Consider the following 15,515-nt stretch of genomic DNA (forward strand, 5'->3'; position numbering starts at 1 on the left):
CTCTGCACCAACATTCCACACAAAGATGGACTACAAGCCGTCAGGAACAGTATCCCCGAAAATGTCACGGCTGACCTGGTGGCTGAACTTTGTGACTTTGTCCTCACCCATAACTATTTCACATTTGGGAACAATGTATACCTTCAAATCAGCAGCACTGCTATGGATATCCGCATGGCACCACAGTATGCCAACATTTTTTATGGCTGACTTAGAAGAACGCTTCCTCAGCTCTCGTCCCCTAATGCCCCTACTCTACTTGCGCTACATCGATGGCATCTTCATCATCTGGACCCATGAAAAAGAAGCCCTTGAGGAATTCCACCATGATTTCAACAATTTCCATTCCACCATCAGCCTCAGCCTGGACCAGTCCACACAAGAGATCCACTTCCTGGTCACGACGGTGCTAATAAGCGATAGTCACATAAACACCACCCTATACTGGAAACCTACTGACTGCTATTCCTACCTACCTGCCTCCAGCTTTCAACCAGACCACACCACATGATCCATTGTCTCCAGCCAAGCTCTACGATACAACCGCTTTTGCTCCAACCCCTCAGACAGAGACAAACACCTACAAGATCTCTATAAAGCATTCTTACAACTACAATACCCACCTGCTGAAGTGAAGAAACAGATTGACAGAGCCAGAAGAGTACCCAGAAGTTACCTACTACAGGACAGGCCCAACAAAAAAAAATCACAGAACGCCACTAGTTATCACCTTCAGCCCCCAACTAAAACCTCTCCAACACATCATCAAGGATCTACAACTTATCCTGAAGGATGACCCATCACTCTCACAGATCTTGGGAGACAGGCCAGTCCTTGCTTACAGACAGCCCCCCAACCTGAAGCAAATACTCACCAGCAACCACACACCACACAACAGAACTACTAACCCAGGAACCTATCCTTGCAACAAAGTCCATTGCCAACTGTGTCCACATATGTATTCAGGGGACACCATCATAGGGCCTAATCACATCAGCCACACTATCAGAAGCTCGTTCACCTGCGCATCTACCAATGTGATATATGCCATCATGTGCCAGCAATGCCCCTCTGCCATGTACATTGGTCAAACTGGACAATCTCTACGTAAAAGAATGAATGGACACAAATCAGACGTCAAGAATTATAACATTCAAAAACCAACTGGAGAACACTTCAATCTCTGTGGTCACTCAGTTACAGATCTAAAAGTTGCAATTCTTCAACAAAAAACTTCAAAAACAGACTCCAGCGAGAGATTGCTGAATTGGAATTAATTTGCAAACTGGATACAATTAACTTAGGCTTGAATAGAGACTGGGAGTGGATGGGTCATTACACAAAGTAAACTATTTCCGCATGTTTATTCCCCCCCTTTACCCCCCACTGTTCCTCAGACATTCTTGTCAACTGCTGGAAATGGCCCACCTTGATTATCACTACAAAAGGTTCCCCCCCTCCCCGCTCTCCTGCTGGTAATAGCTCACCTTAAGTGATCACTCTCCTTACAGTGTGTATAGTAACACTCATTGTTTCATGTTCTCTATGTATATAAATCTCCCCACTGTATTTTCCACTGAATGCATCCGATGAAGTGAGCTGTAGCTCATGAAAGCTTATGCTCAAATACATTTGTTAGTCTCTAAGGTGCCACAAGTACTCCTTTTCTTTTTGTTTTTAGTGCATGTGGCATTTCTTCGTGGCATCCTCCTGTGTTCACTGTAATAACTTAGGAATTTGGAGCAGTGGGGTAGAAGTTACAGTTTTTTTCCAAGTAACTGTTTTTGTGTTCCCTTTATTTGGCAATTTGTTTCTGACCTGGGAAAACGTCAACTCCAATGTAACATCTGGTTTAGAGTGAAGTTCTGATTTTATTTTTTTAAAATTCTACAGCTGTGCTGACTGAAGCTCAAAGTGACCAAGTGTCTCGCCCAAGGTCAGACAGAATCAATGGATGAGCCAGGCGTAGAACTCAGTTATGGTTCTTTTAAAAACAGTAACGTGCTATGGCTGTCATAAAATATTTTAAAAGAAAGTAACAGTTCAAAGTTAGTTGTGTTTCTACATTTTCTCTGTTTGTGCAGGGAATCTGGCTGCAGATTGCTCAGAATTTGGAGACACTGACATACTTATAAAGTTGATCGAATTTCACTCCACCAGTTGTATATAAAATAATATCCAGACTAATGATAGCTTTACCAAGTGGTTTAGGCTATACCTTACAGAATATACCATGAGGAGTAACCTTGGAACTTCTGCTGCTTTGCTTGTCAGAAGTTTGACATATGTATGTGAGGTTAGGTAGTCACTATAGTTAGCTAAGATAGGGAGATGCAACACTGGCTGTACTTTCTAATGACATACATCTGTGATAAGTGTGTTTGGATAAAAATAGGGCTGGTGGAAGACAGAGGGAGGAAGAATAAATGTCAAAAACAGAGGCCCAGAATGACTGAGTGAGTAAAGAGTGCTCATTTTTCTGACCACCTCTGCTCCTTCAGAACATTCTTTGATTGAGAAAGGAACATGAAGGACAGCACAGACTCCTATACCTGGGCACGCCGAATCCAAAGAACTGAGTATCATAGATCATTTGTATATACAAACACACCTATAAGCACCAGATCATGCTGTCACTATTGTTCCAGTATAATGGCTTGAGCCTCCAAACATGAACAGCCTTACTCAGGTGAGTAGCCCAAGTGACCATGGGACTACTTGCAGAACTTGGGCTCAGGCCATAGATGAGCAAATAATTTGTTACTGATTTAATACAGTGCAAATTCATTTCTTTTCTTAGTGAATCAGCATTTTGCTACAGCTCTTAGTTTTTAAATGAATGTCTTCTATTGTGTTTTCTATCCTAAATGTAAAAAGACAAGCCATCCAAAAATTAAAGAGGCTAGGACTTTTCAGCTTGGAAAAGAGAAGACTAAGGGGGGATAAGATAGAGGTATATAAAATCGTGAGAGGTGTGGAGAAAGAGAATAAGGAAAAATTATTTACTTGTTCCCATAATATAAGAACTAGGGGCCACAAAATGAAATTAATGAGCAGCAGGTTTAAAACAAATAAAAGTAAAATTCTTCTTCGCACAGTGCACAGACAACCTATGGAACTCCTTGCGTGAGGAGGTTGTGAAGGCTAGGACTATAACAGGGTTTAAAAGAGAACTAGATAAATTCATTAAGGTTAATTCATTAATGGCTATTAGCCAAGATGGATAAGGAATGGTGTCCCTAGCCTCTATTTGTCAGAGGGTGGAGATGGATGGCAGGAGAGAGAGAGATCACTTGATCATTACCTGTTAGGTTCACTCCCTCTGGATTCCCCCTGCAACTGGCATTCGCCACTGTTGTCAGACAGGATACTGGGCTGACCCAATATGGCCATTCTTATGTTCTTATGTTTTCCTCATTGTTTTAATAGCAGCTTCAACGATGCAAACCCTTACCTTCCATTAAAGTAAACATATTTAAGTTGTAGTTATAGTACTTAAGCTCCCAATAAAGTCAATCAAAGTATTCAAATGACTAAAGAATTGAAAGATCAGGCTCAAATTTTGCAGGTGTATCACATATGTTTTGTATTTCTCTTGCCAATTTCTTAACTATTAAAGATATTTGCATGCAACAGGTTCTTTAGAGCTCCTTAGAATTCATGTGCTGTTAATACAGTATCCCCTGCATGAAATCATAATTCTCTGCAACATCAGAGGTGGTTTCTGTGTGAACAACCCTGATATATATGTAAATTTATATATACATAGATTTCTATGATCTTGAGAATAGTAGAAAGGAACAGGTGAAGTCTTGGAAATCTTCTTGTCATATAAATACATTTTAGCAATAAAAATCCAGGTAAGAAAATCAGAAAAAATAACTAATACACTGTGCAAGTGGAATTACTATTCATAAATCTGTTATTTCAAAATCGGGTATGTGCTCAGTATACTGTATATCCATGCGCACACACATTTATCCTATATATTTAATTATAATATATAATATTTCAAAAGTTACTTATGGGGGTAAGTAGCTCTTTAGGGGCTTGATCTAAAGACTATTGAAGTTGATGGAAAGAGTCCCTTTGACTTCAATCAGCTACGGATCAGGATCTATGGCACTAATCCTGGAAAGATTTATGCACAGAGGAACTTTATGCCATGAATAGTCCTGCTGAAGTCAAAGACTACACACGGCATGAAGTTACCCCTGTGATTCAGTCTTTGCAGGATCAGACCCTAAAAGATGAGTTGACCACAATGTTTAAATACTTGAAAGAGAATCAGAAAATATATGACTACAAATCTATCCAGCACAGTTCTGCCTGCAACACTGAGGTTTACCAACTGTTTGTACATGTGAGTAATCTTGAGGCTACAACTTGGTATATAATTACTTTAATTTTTGAGGAATAAGGCTAAGTGAGAGAAATACTAGAGTTTTTTATTTGTATTGCTGTCATAAAAGCCCCCAAACAGCCTGTGACTGTATATTTTAGTTAGGGCAGCCCATTGAAAGGTATCAACTGGAAACACAAACTCTAAGTCTAGGACACTTTTTTTTTTTTGACTGGTTTTGTTTAGTCTGGGACTGTTTTAAAACATTTGCTTTGAGCTCTTGTGGGTGAGAAGGGAAAATATTATTTAGTGACCAAAAGGACATTTAGAATTTGATACTTTATTTTTCTGGTACAGAACATCTAAGAGGAAAGGGACATTTTAATGATTTCTTATTGCTTTTATTGCTTGCGAAAAAAGATCAGGCAGAAAGACAAGGCAAAGCTCTCTCTCCTTCTGAATCTAGCTAGGCAGCAAACCGTCCTCAACTGGAAGGTATCTTTCAGTCCATCTCCATCCTGCCTTTGTTATCTCAGCTAAAGACTGAGAAAGCCCATTTCAGTGTTTGTTATAAGAACATAAGAATGGCCATACTGGATCAGACTAATGGTTCACATAGCCCAGTATCCTGTCTTTTGACACTAGCTGGTGCCAGATGTTTCAGAGGGAATGAACAGAACAGAGAAACTACTGAGTGAGTGATCCCCTGTTTTCCAATCCCAGCTTTTGGCAGTCAGAGGTTTAAGGACACCCAGAACATGGGGTTGTGTCCCTGACATCTCAGCTAATAGCCATTGCTGGACCTATCCTCCGTGAACGTATTTAACTCTTTTTTTGAACCTACTTATACTTCTGGCCTTCACAACATCCTCTGGCAAGGAATTCCACAGGTTGGCTGTGTGTTGTGTGTTCCTTGTGTTTGTTTTAAACCTGCTCCCTATTTATTTCATTGGGTGACTCCTGGTTCTTGTGGTATGTGAAGCAGTAAATTACACTTCCTTATTCACTTTTCTCGACACCACTCATCATTTTAAAGACTTCTATCATATTGCCCCTTAGTCATCTCTTTTCTAAGATGAACAATCCCAGTGTTTTTAATCTCTCCTCATATGGATGCTGTTCCATAGCCCTAATAATTTTTGCTCCCCTCCTCTGTACTTTTTTCCAATTCTTTTCTAATATATCTTTTTTGAGATGGGTCAACCAGAACTGTATGCAGTATTCAAGATGTGGGTGTACTATGGCTTTATTTAGTGGCATTATGATAGTTGCTGTTCATCATGCCATTTTCATCTGTGCATGTTAGACATCTATTATAATCATATGTTGCCTGAAATACGACATAGTCTTATATTGACCAAGACTTTATGGTCAATGCACAGCTATGCAACTTAATCTTAATTCATCAGAAAAGCTGCTGGGGATCCTCTGGTTCCAGCAGATGTTTGTGTTTTTTAAGCAGACACATAATCTTTTTATTTCTTTTTCATTTCTTTCCATGAGCAAATCCAAGCACAACAGGGACAATGCTTTCCTCCAGTGATCACTTCTGTCAGTTTGCAGTCCTCCATAAGCCTTAATAATAGAGCTAAACACACAAATCTCTTCAATTTTAGACTTTAAATAAATTCTAAACCTGAATTTAAAAAAAAAATGTGAAGACCACTGTGACGGGTTGGATCACAGAAACCCCCTGGGAGCTGCCACCTGATGTGCCAAAACTACTTCTGCTCCTGCTTTCCTGCCCAGTCAGCTTAGGACTTCAGTGTCCTGCCTGGTTTGAGCCAGACCTGCTAGCCTGCTGCAAACCCAGACCCAGGTCTGAACCATGTCCCCTAACAGCTGTAGGCTTAAAGACAGGCACACTTCTGTAAACTGCTTTCAGTTAACAGTCAGAGGCTCAACTCCTAAAGGGTTCTACACCCTAAATAAATCCATTTTACCCTGGAAAAAGCTTATACAGGGTAAACTCATAAATTGTTCGCCCTCTATAATGCTGATAGAGATATATGAACTGATAGAGAGATATGTACCCCCCATTAATACATATTCTGGATTAATTAATAAGTAAAAGTGATTTTATTAAATAGAGAAAGTAGGATTTAAGTGGTTCTAAGTAGTAACAGACAGAACAAAGTGAATCACCAAGCAAAATAAAATAAAACACGCAAGTCTAATTCTAGTACAGTAATAAAAACTGAATACAGGTAAAATCTCACCCTTACAGATGTTTCAATAAGTTTCTTACACAAACCGAACACCTTTCTAGTCTGGGCACAATCCTTTCCCCTGGTACAGCCCTTGTTCCAGCTCAGGTGGTAGCTAGGGGATTTCTCATGATGGTTGCCCCCTTTGTTCTGTTCCACTCCCTTATATGGCTTTGACACAAGGTGGGAATCCTTTGTCTCTCTGGGTCCCCCCCCACAATGGAAAAGCACTAGGTTTAAGATGGATTTCAGTACCAGGTGACATGGTCACATTTCCTGTGAGACTCCAAGCCTTCATTCCTTGCAGCCAGACCCACAGGAGCCATCCACAGTCAATTGTCCTGGCTAATGGGAGCCATCAAGGTTCCCAACCACCATTAATGGCCCACACTTTGCATAATTACAATAGGCCCTCAGAGTTATATTTCATATTTCTTGTATCTGAAATATACAAGAATCATACATTTTTACAAATAGGATGACCACACTCAGTAGATTATAAGCTTTGTAATGATATCTTACAAGAGACCTTTTGCATGAAGCATATTCCAGTTACATTATATTCATACTCATTAGCATATTTTTATAAAATCATATAGAGTGCGTCACAACCATAAATTCTTACTAAGCACAAAATGGCCTATTTTAATATAATGTATTACCTCCAGAAAGTTAATGAACCTCATTTTGCTCTCACTCTTACTAATAGGTTGATCCTCTGCTGGTATAAATTTCCATTGACTTCTCAGGGGCTATGACCATTTACTTTAAAATGAACTAAGTCTATTTATTCTGTATTCTGTACCCTCTTTACTCTGGATTTCCCTCTCCTCCATTTTAGACTTAATGGCTATGTCTACCCTGCAATTAAACCCCTGCGGCTGGCCTGTGTCAGCTGACTTGGGCTCATGGGGCCGGTGCTGTGGAACTGTAAAACTGTGGTGTAGACTTTGGGCACAGGGCTGGAGCCTGGGCTCTGGGACTCTTCCCTCTTGTGGGGTCCCAGAGCTTGGGCTCCCGTCTGAGCCCAAACATCTACACTGCAATTTTATAGCCCCACAGCCTGAGCCCTGTGAGCCCAAATCAGCTGACACAGACCAGCCGTGGGTGTTTAATTACAGCGTAGACGTACCCAATATTTCACTCCCCATTTCCACTTATTTCTGCCCCACACTCTGTCTCTCTCGTCCCCCCCCTTTATTTTACATAAGGAAGAGACAAAAATATAAACTCAATATCAGTTGTTGAAGGCTCACCATCAGTTACTGTAACTAATGTTAATACGTTACATTTTGGAATCTGTCATTCCAGCTGGTCCAGATCAAGCTCTCTCAGTACGTGATCCTGCATACATGCACTATGTTCTCAGCATCCAGGGTCTGGACGCTTAGTCTTCTGCTGCTAATTAGTATAAAACATTTCTACAAAGTTATAAATTTTGCTTCTCCAGCCAGTCACAAGGGAGCCACTAGAGTCAGGCTCTGAATCACCCCCATGGCTGAGTATACTGTCTGCAGTGCTTCTAATATATGCTGGCCCAGGGAAAGAGGGGAAAAGTTGTTTCCAAGCTAGGTGGTGCTAGCGGGGGAGGGACGGGGGAATGAACGAGCCTCTGATAGTGTGGCTGATGTGATTAGGCCCTATGATGGTGTCCCCTGAATAGATATGTGGACACAGTTGGCAATGGGCTTTGTTGCAAGGATAGGTTCCTGTGTTAGTGGTTCTGTTGTGTGGTGTGTGGTTGCTGGTGAGTATTTGCTTCAGGTTGGGGGGCTGTCTGTAAGCAAGGACTGGCCTGTCTCCCAAGATCTGTGAGACTGATGGGTCATCCTTCAGGATAGGTTGTAGATCCTTGATGATGCGTTGGAGAGGTTTTAAATGGGGGCTGAAGGTGATGGCTAGTGGCATTCTGTTATTTTTTTTTTTTTTTGTTGGGCCTGTCCTGTAGTAGGTAACTTCCGGGTTCACCTGCACATTTACCAATATGATATATGCCATCATGTGCTAGCAATGCCCCTCTGCCATGTACATTGGCCAAACTGGACAGTCTCTACATAAAAGAATGAATGGACACAAATCAGACGTCAAGAATTATAACATTCAAAAACCAGTCGGAGAACACTTTAATCTCTTTGGTCACTCAATTACAGACCTAAAAGTGGCAATTCTTCAACAAAAAAACTTCAAAAACAGACTCCAATGAGAGACTGCTGAATTGGAATTAATTTGCAAACTGGATACAATTAATTTAGGCTTGAATAAAGACTGGGCGTGGATGGGTCATTACACAAAGTAAAACTATTTCCCCATGTTTATTCCCCCCCTCCCCCCCCCACCCCCCCCCCCCCCCCCCCCCCCCCCCCCCCCCCCCCCGCTGTTCCTCAGACGTTCTTTTCAACTGCTGGAAATGGCCCACCTTGATTATCACTACAAAAGGTTCCCCCCCTCCCCCCGCTCTCCTGCTGGTAATAGCTCACCTTACCTGAACACTCTTGTTACAGTGTGTATGGTAACACCCCATGTTTCATGTTCTCTGTGTATATAAATCTCCCCACTGTATATTCCACTGAATGCATCTGATGAAGTGAGCTGTAGCTCACGAAAGCTTATGCTCAAATAAATTTGTTAGTCTCTAAGGTGCCACAAGTACTCCCTTTCTTTTTGTGGATACAGACTAACACGGTTGCTACTCTGAAACCTCCCCAGTTTGAGCATCTCTGCTCTGGATCACACCTGGAAAGCTGTTGCCACCCATAATGCTTCCTTAGTGCTCCAACAGGAGTAGCCATGTGTAACTTATCCATTGTTTGTGAGATTCACTCTGCTGCTGTGGCTGCTGATTCTGGTGGGCTAGGGAATGCTGCACATAGGATCCTAGGCACAGACACAAAGGGTAAATTGGTGCAGTTCTATTGTTTTAAATGGAGCCATGCTGATTTTCATCAGCAGAGATATGGCGTACAGGGACACATTTATCATTAGATTACTCTAGTTTTGTGGCAGTTTACATCAACTGAGGATCTGGCCCTCAGCCTTTCAAAGAACCTATAGGAAGATGTGATAATAGTATTATGTCATGTCAGGGCATGTATTGAACTTGTATGTAAGTATTTAAACTCTTATAAGTAGATTTCATTGGAACAAAATGTACTACAGAGTCCAGCAAATTGCCCGTGATCTGAAAGTCAAATGAATCCCATGTAGCAGTACATAAAATAAACAGCAGAATACACTGCTTATAGCTGACTGACCTATGTGATCCCTCTTTGCAGTATCCCCTTCAAACAAGGTACTGGAGCAAGTGTGAACATCAAAATAAAAAGCTGCATCTAACTCTGCCAAGTCATTCCATCTATTTACACAATCGTATAAATTTAGCTTGCTGAATGTAAGTGTGGTTTCCACTAAAAAGCAAATCCTGCTCCAACAAAAGAAAAACCACAGCTGATTGTTACTGCTATGGGAGTTCTATGGAGAAATGCCCAATTGTCTTTCAGTTGGCTTAATCTGTGAGAGTTTTCTTTCCTTGGAACACTTCGCTGGTATTTGTGTTCCACTCGATACAAAACTCACGTTGCACTAAAAATCCAAGTCATTTTACCAAAGCCATCAGGAGTTAGCTGAGTGGGAGTATGTAGCCTAATGAGGGCTCCTTGTTCTTGTGTCACAAGACAAAAAGAACAGAAGCTCCCGATCTACCAGCTCTCTACCATTAATTATTTTTATCATGTTACCTCTTCTTTGTCTCCTTTCTAAGGTAAACAGTCCCAGCCACTTAGTCTCTCTTCACATTAAAGCTTTTCCATGTCCCTCATCTTTTCCGTCACTCTTTTCTGAACCCCCTTTAATTCTGCCCTAGACTTTTTGAGGAGGGGTGACCAGTCCTGCACACAGACATTCAGGAGCGAATGCCACCAATTTATATAATGGCACTATAACAGCTTCCATTTTGTTTTCCATCCCCTTCCCTATACATCCTAACATCCTGTTTGTTTTTTTGGCTGCAGGCTGCACAGTAAGCCAAGTCCTTCATTGAGCTGGAAACAGGAGCTCCCTTTCCTGAGTTGTTACAGTTAATTTAAAACCCTGTGAGGTGTATGAATGGTTTCATTTTTTCCTCCAGTGGTGCATTATTTTGCATTTGTCAACAATGAACTTCATTAGCCATTGTGTTGCCCATTCACCTACCTTGTTTAGATCCCCATGATGCCTCCTAGTCTTCTCTCTGGACTTCAGTAAATAACTTGGTGTCATCTGCAAATTTTGATACTTTACTACTCAGCTGCCTTTCCAGTTCATTAACACAAATATTAAACAGCACTAGACCTGATAACTGAGGCACCCCATTGTTCACATTTTGCCATGATGAAAATTGACCCTTGAGTCCTCTTTGTTTCCTGTCTCTTAGACATTTTTTGATCTATGACACTACTTTGACTCTCACCCCATGACTACTTAGCTTCTTTAGTTCCTTCTAATGAGAGACCTTGTCAAAGGCCTTTTGGAAGTTTAAATAAACTATGTCAACTGGTTCTCCTTTATCCACTTGTTTATTGACACATTCAAAGACTTCTAATAGATTAGTGAGACATGATGTCCTTTTGCAAAATCCTTACTGGTTAGACCATATCATACCTTGATCTTCCAGTTGTCTTATTATTCTGTTTCTAAAAATTATTTCAATCAATTTATCAGGCACAGATATAAGGCTAACTGGGCTGTAATTCTCTGGATCACCTCTAGAACCCACCTTTAAACTTTGGTGCCCAAGATAATCTTTGAACTAAGAACCAGATAGAATATCAAAATATAGGAAAATGTTTTAAATTATTACTGATTCCTTCTCTCATGCCTCTTCCCCCAGCCCCGTGGTCTCTCCTTCTTCCTCTTCTGTGTCAGCCTCTCTCTCCATTTTTCCTTTGTTTCTGACTCTCTTCCCCCCCCCCCCCATCTCTTAGCTCCCTACTCTTATTCTTACTTTCCTTCTGGGTCTGTCTCTGTCTCCTTCTTTAAAAGTTAGGTAAGCAGCTGCAGAAAGAAAACAATGTAGATTATGCAGAGAAGGGCTTTATCTGTGCCTCTTGCTTGTTACATTGACTAGGTTAAGAAAAGTCTAATACATTTCAGTAGACTCTTCCATTCATATAGCATTTTTTCCCTGAAGCACTACATAAACTGAACATATAATGGAGCCAATTCAACCTTGAGCCTGAGCTGAGCTCAGTGCAGGGACTGAGAAGGAGGCATAAAAGATCAGGCCTAAACAGAATGGGCCTTACTTCTGCTCTAACAGTGAGAGAATAGGCTGTGTTCCATTCTCATTCAATCCACATCCTGCAAGGCTCCCTTAGGTACCAGCTATGATGGAGTAAGTTTTATGATGTGTACTGAGCCCACCAGCTCCTTCCCATAATGCATGGAACTGCAGCCATTGCACCAGATCTGAACTAGCCTAGAGATGAAAAGAGCTATGTCTCATTACAAATCCTCTGAGCAATCCGGTACTCTCAGAGTTTATTTTAAATCACTACACTGTGTACATATGACTACAATTGGGGTAGCTGAAGATGTAAAAGAAAGCTGCGTTTGATATTCTGACGGTGTTACAAACAAGATTAACTCTTTATCGGTTTAAGTACAAAGTTTACATTTACCCTGAAATAACTATACTGTGTTACAGTGGGGAATGCCTTATTGTATTGATTTCTATTACCTGTTTCGACTCCACCCTGGTTTTGCTGAGTGGGAAACTAGTCACAATTTTGGTTACAGGTGTGACGTGTGATCTCCTCCTGCTGTTCTGTGAAGAAAATCGGCTCAAACTTTATTCTTATTCTTGTGCATATTCCTGCTGATTTAGATCCTGAACCTCCAATGAGATTCATTCACGTGGAATGCCATTGAAGTCATTGGTACTCCCCGCCAACATAAGGCTCTGCATAAACACGTCCCTTTGCAGAACTGGAGTCTTAGTCATTATGGGAGTGTACAATTAAAGTTGTTTACAGCTTCTACTATGCTAGGAAATTTGAGAAATGTACTATTTGCCATTGCAAAACATTTGCAACAGAGTTTATTATAAAAGTGCTGAGAAACAATTGTCCATGTCTGTTAAGCTTCCTGTAATTTCTTTGGGGCAAGACTATCATCTACTATTATGTTAGTACAGTGCTTAGCACAATGGAGCCCCGTTCTCCCTAGACACTCGTAATAAACATGATTAATTAAAGTGTAGCAGTACAAATGTTCCCAAACTTCAGTGTCAGTAATAACACTGAAAGCCTGGTGGCTGTGGTGTTTATCTCGGAGCTATTCTTCCTTTTACAGAATTTCATATTTTATTCATGTTTCTTTTAATAATACTGTCAAACTTATTACTGAATTATAATAACAGATCATAAGGATTCTGATAGATCTGCTTTCAGTTGGTATTTTCACAGTGAGTTCACACATAAGCTTTGGGGCAAGGACTGTCATTTGCGGTACTTTAGTATAGTGCCTAGCATACTATAGTGGGGTCTTGACTTGGTTAAGATCTCTAGGTGCTACTGCAGTAGAAATTTTAAATAACAATTAAGACTAGTTCTGGAAAAAAAATACCCAGCCAGACAAGGCAATCACTAAATCTTGTGAGTTCCAATTAATCTAGGAAGTTCTTAGCCAAATGGCCTTGCCATTTTCTCAGGACAAAACAAAACACAAGCAATTTTTAAAAGTCTCTGAATGGCTTATATGCCTTTCCCCTGTCTGGCTGGAAAATGTCCCCATGTGAACTATAGACAAATTTAACTCATGTGATTGGTACAAAGGGTATTTTCTTATTAACATACCCAATTTTTCTGCTAGTATAGGTCACCAACAGCCCAACAGCCCAAGATACAAGTTTAACTTCATTGCAGATGTGGTGGAAAAGATTGCACCTGCAGTCGTTCACATTGAACTTTTCCTGAGGTAACTTTTTGTATGTGTGTGTGTTCTAACCTCATTGTTTAGAAGCATGCCAACACATGATTATGCTGCCAGTAGCGGACTAGTGCTCTAGCGGAAGCCTGTAACTGGTAAAGTTTTCTTAGAAACCAGCAATCTCCCATGGCCAGACAAAGATAAACAAAACCAAAGTCTTGCAGGTGTATTTTTTCAAATGATATCTCAACCACTCTGGAGCAGGATCTGTCCAGTGTTAATTCAGCTATGCTTGCATGTAGGAAGGAATCCTGGTTTTAAGTGGTAGTGCAAATGGATAATAAATGATAGTACTAATAGTACCTAGCTACTTATACCTCTTAACATCTTCACAGTACTGTATAAACATTAACTATCCTCACAACCTTTCGGTAGATCAGGTATTATATGGAATAAAAGGAAGCTATCATGTTTGTTTTTGAGATTCATTCAATCTTGATTTGGACAGAATGTAAAATATGAACTATTCCAGTGGAAAAAAACATACACAAAAAGCTAAGCTGGAAAAAGGCTGCTTACAGTGAGAGCCTAAAGAACCTCACTATATTTATTTTATCCAAGAGAAGGTTAAGAGGCAAGTTGATCAGGCACTATAAATATCTAAATGGGGAAAAGATATCAGATAGGAGAGGACTCTTGAATCTATTTGACAAAGGCATGATAAGAGCCAGTGGATGGAAGCTGAAGCTTGATAAATTCAGATGAGAAGCAAGGTGCATTTTTAACAGGTAAGGTAATGAACCATTGGAACAATTTACCTAGGGGATTGAGGGTTTCTCCATCACTTGCAGACTTAAATTAAGTTTGGATGTCTTTCCACAAGATCTGCTGCAGCTCAAAGAGAAGTTACAGGCTTGATGCAGGAATCACTTGGTGAACTTCTATGATCTGTGGTATGCAGGAGGTCCGACTAAATTATGCTGCCTGTAAAATCTATTAATCTATTAATAGTTTACAGTATTCCATCATTTGCAAAAACTCTAAAACCCAAGACCTGTTTGCTCTTGCTGTGTATATATTATAAATCCTTTCTTCTTTCCAGAAAAGAAAACATTTGCCCCCGAGTTCTTGTAAAAACTCAAATCTGATTAACTCCTCATCCCTCACTGATGTCCGATGTATTAGGCACTGATTGAGCCCAGGGCTGGCTGCACTTGAGTGTTGCTGTATGTACCATGGGCTTCAAATAATTTCACAGCCTGGACCGCATCTTATCAGGGAGACAGATTCCTGGACCAGCTCCCCTCCCATTTGCTATCACTGGAATCATCTCCATTCCTATTTGCATAAAACACTTGAAGCAATGGCAGCAATTGCTTACAAGGAAGAGTCATACTTAGAAAAATCTTTAATGTATCTGCAACTGTCTTCGGTGCAGTACGTGTTTCTTCAATGTTCTAAATCACACCATTTGTTTGTTCTATTAATTTTGTCTCCCTTTTCTATCTCTTCTTTCCCCTTCTCAACCCCTGCCTTCCCCTGAACAGGCTTTTGTGCCCCCTGCTCCAGTCTCCTATCCATGAGTACCTGCTGCCATTTCCTCCTCTTTCCTGCACAAGCTGCCTCGCTGCCTGGGCCTTCCCCACTTGTTCCCTGGTTCCCCACTTCTACCAGAGGCATCAGTCCCACTCTTAGCTCCCTCTGGTGGTGGAAGCTCTTGTTTCCTGCCTTCATTTTCCTCTCACATAGCAGCAGTGATGAGTGGAGTCAGACGAGCTGATTCCTTTTCTTTTATTCCAGCTACCTTTACTGGCATCCATGCGTTTTCTTTGCAATGAAAACTGTAAAATACTTGTAAGATACCTGTAAAAGTAGCTGAAAACAAAGACGCAAAAGGATCATGTGACCTTCCAGCTCTTTGCAAAGCGCTAGGAAAGTGCTCCAAAATTCCACATTTGAGAATCCCTGGCATGACATTCATTAGAGATGGTCTAACAATGGTCCACATTTTTGTGCAATTTTTTTTTTGTCAACGTTTTAAAATTCAGTATTTTTTTTACCAG

General features: G+C 40.6%; 1 protein-coding gene across 1 annotated transcript in view; it reads left to right on the forward strand.

The window, feature by feature from the left end:
- HTRA3 (HtrA serine peptidase 3) overlaps nt 1-15,515 on the forward strand; it is a 41,871-nt gene that overhangs the window by 4,446 nt on the left and 21,910 nt on the right. The window contains exon 2 of the mRNA XM_038400321.2: nt 13,401-13,500. Within this exon, the coding sequence (XP_038256249.1) occupies nt 13,401-13,500 (100 nt within the window). The remainder of the gene's footprint in view (nt 1-13,400; nt 13,501-15,515) is intronic.

This window comes from Dermochelys coriacea, chromosome 4 (assembly GCF_009764565.3).
Source record: "Dermochelys coriacea isolate rDerCor1 chromosome 4, rDerCor1.pri.v4, whole genome shotgun sequence".
In the NCBI taxonomy this organism is placed as follows: Eukaryota; Metazoa; Chordata; order Testudines; family Dermochelyidae; genus Dermochelys; species Dermochelys coriacea.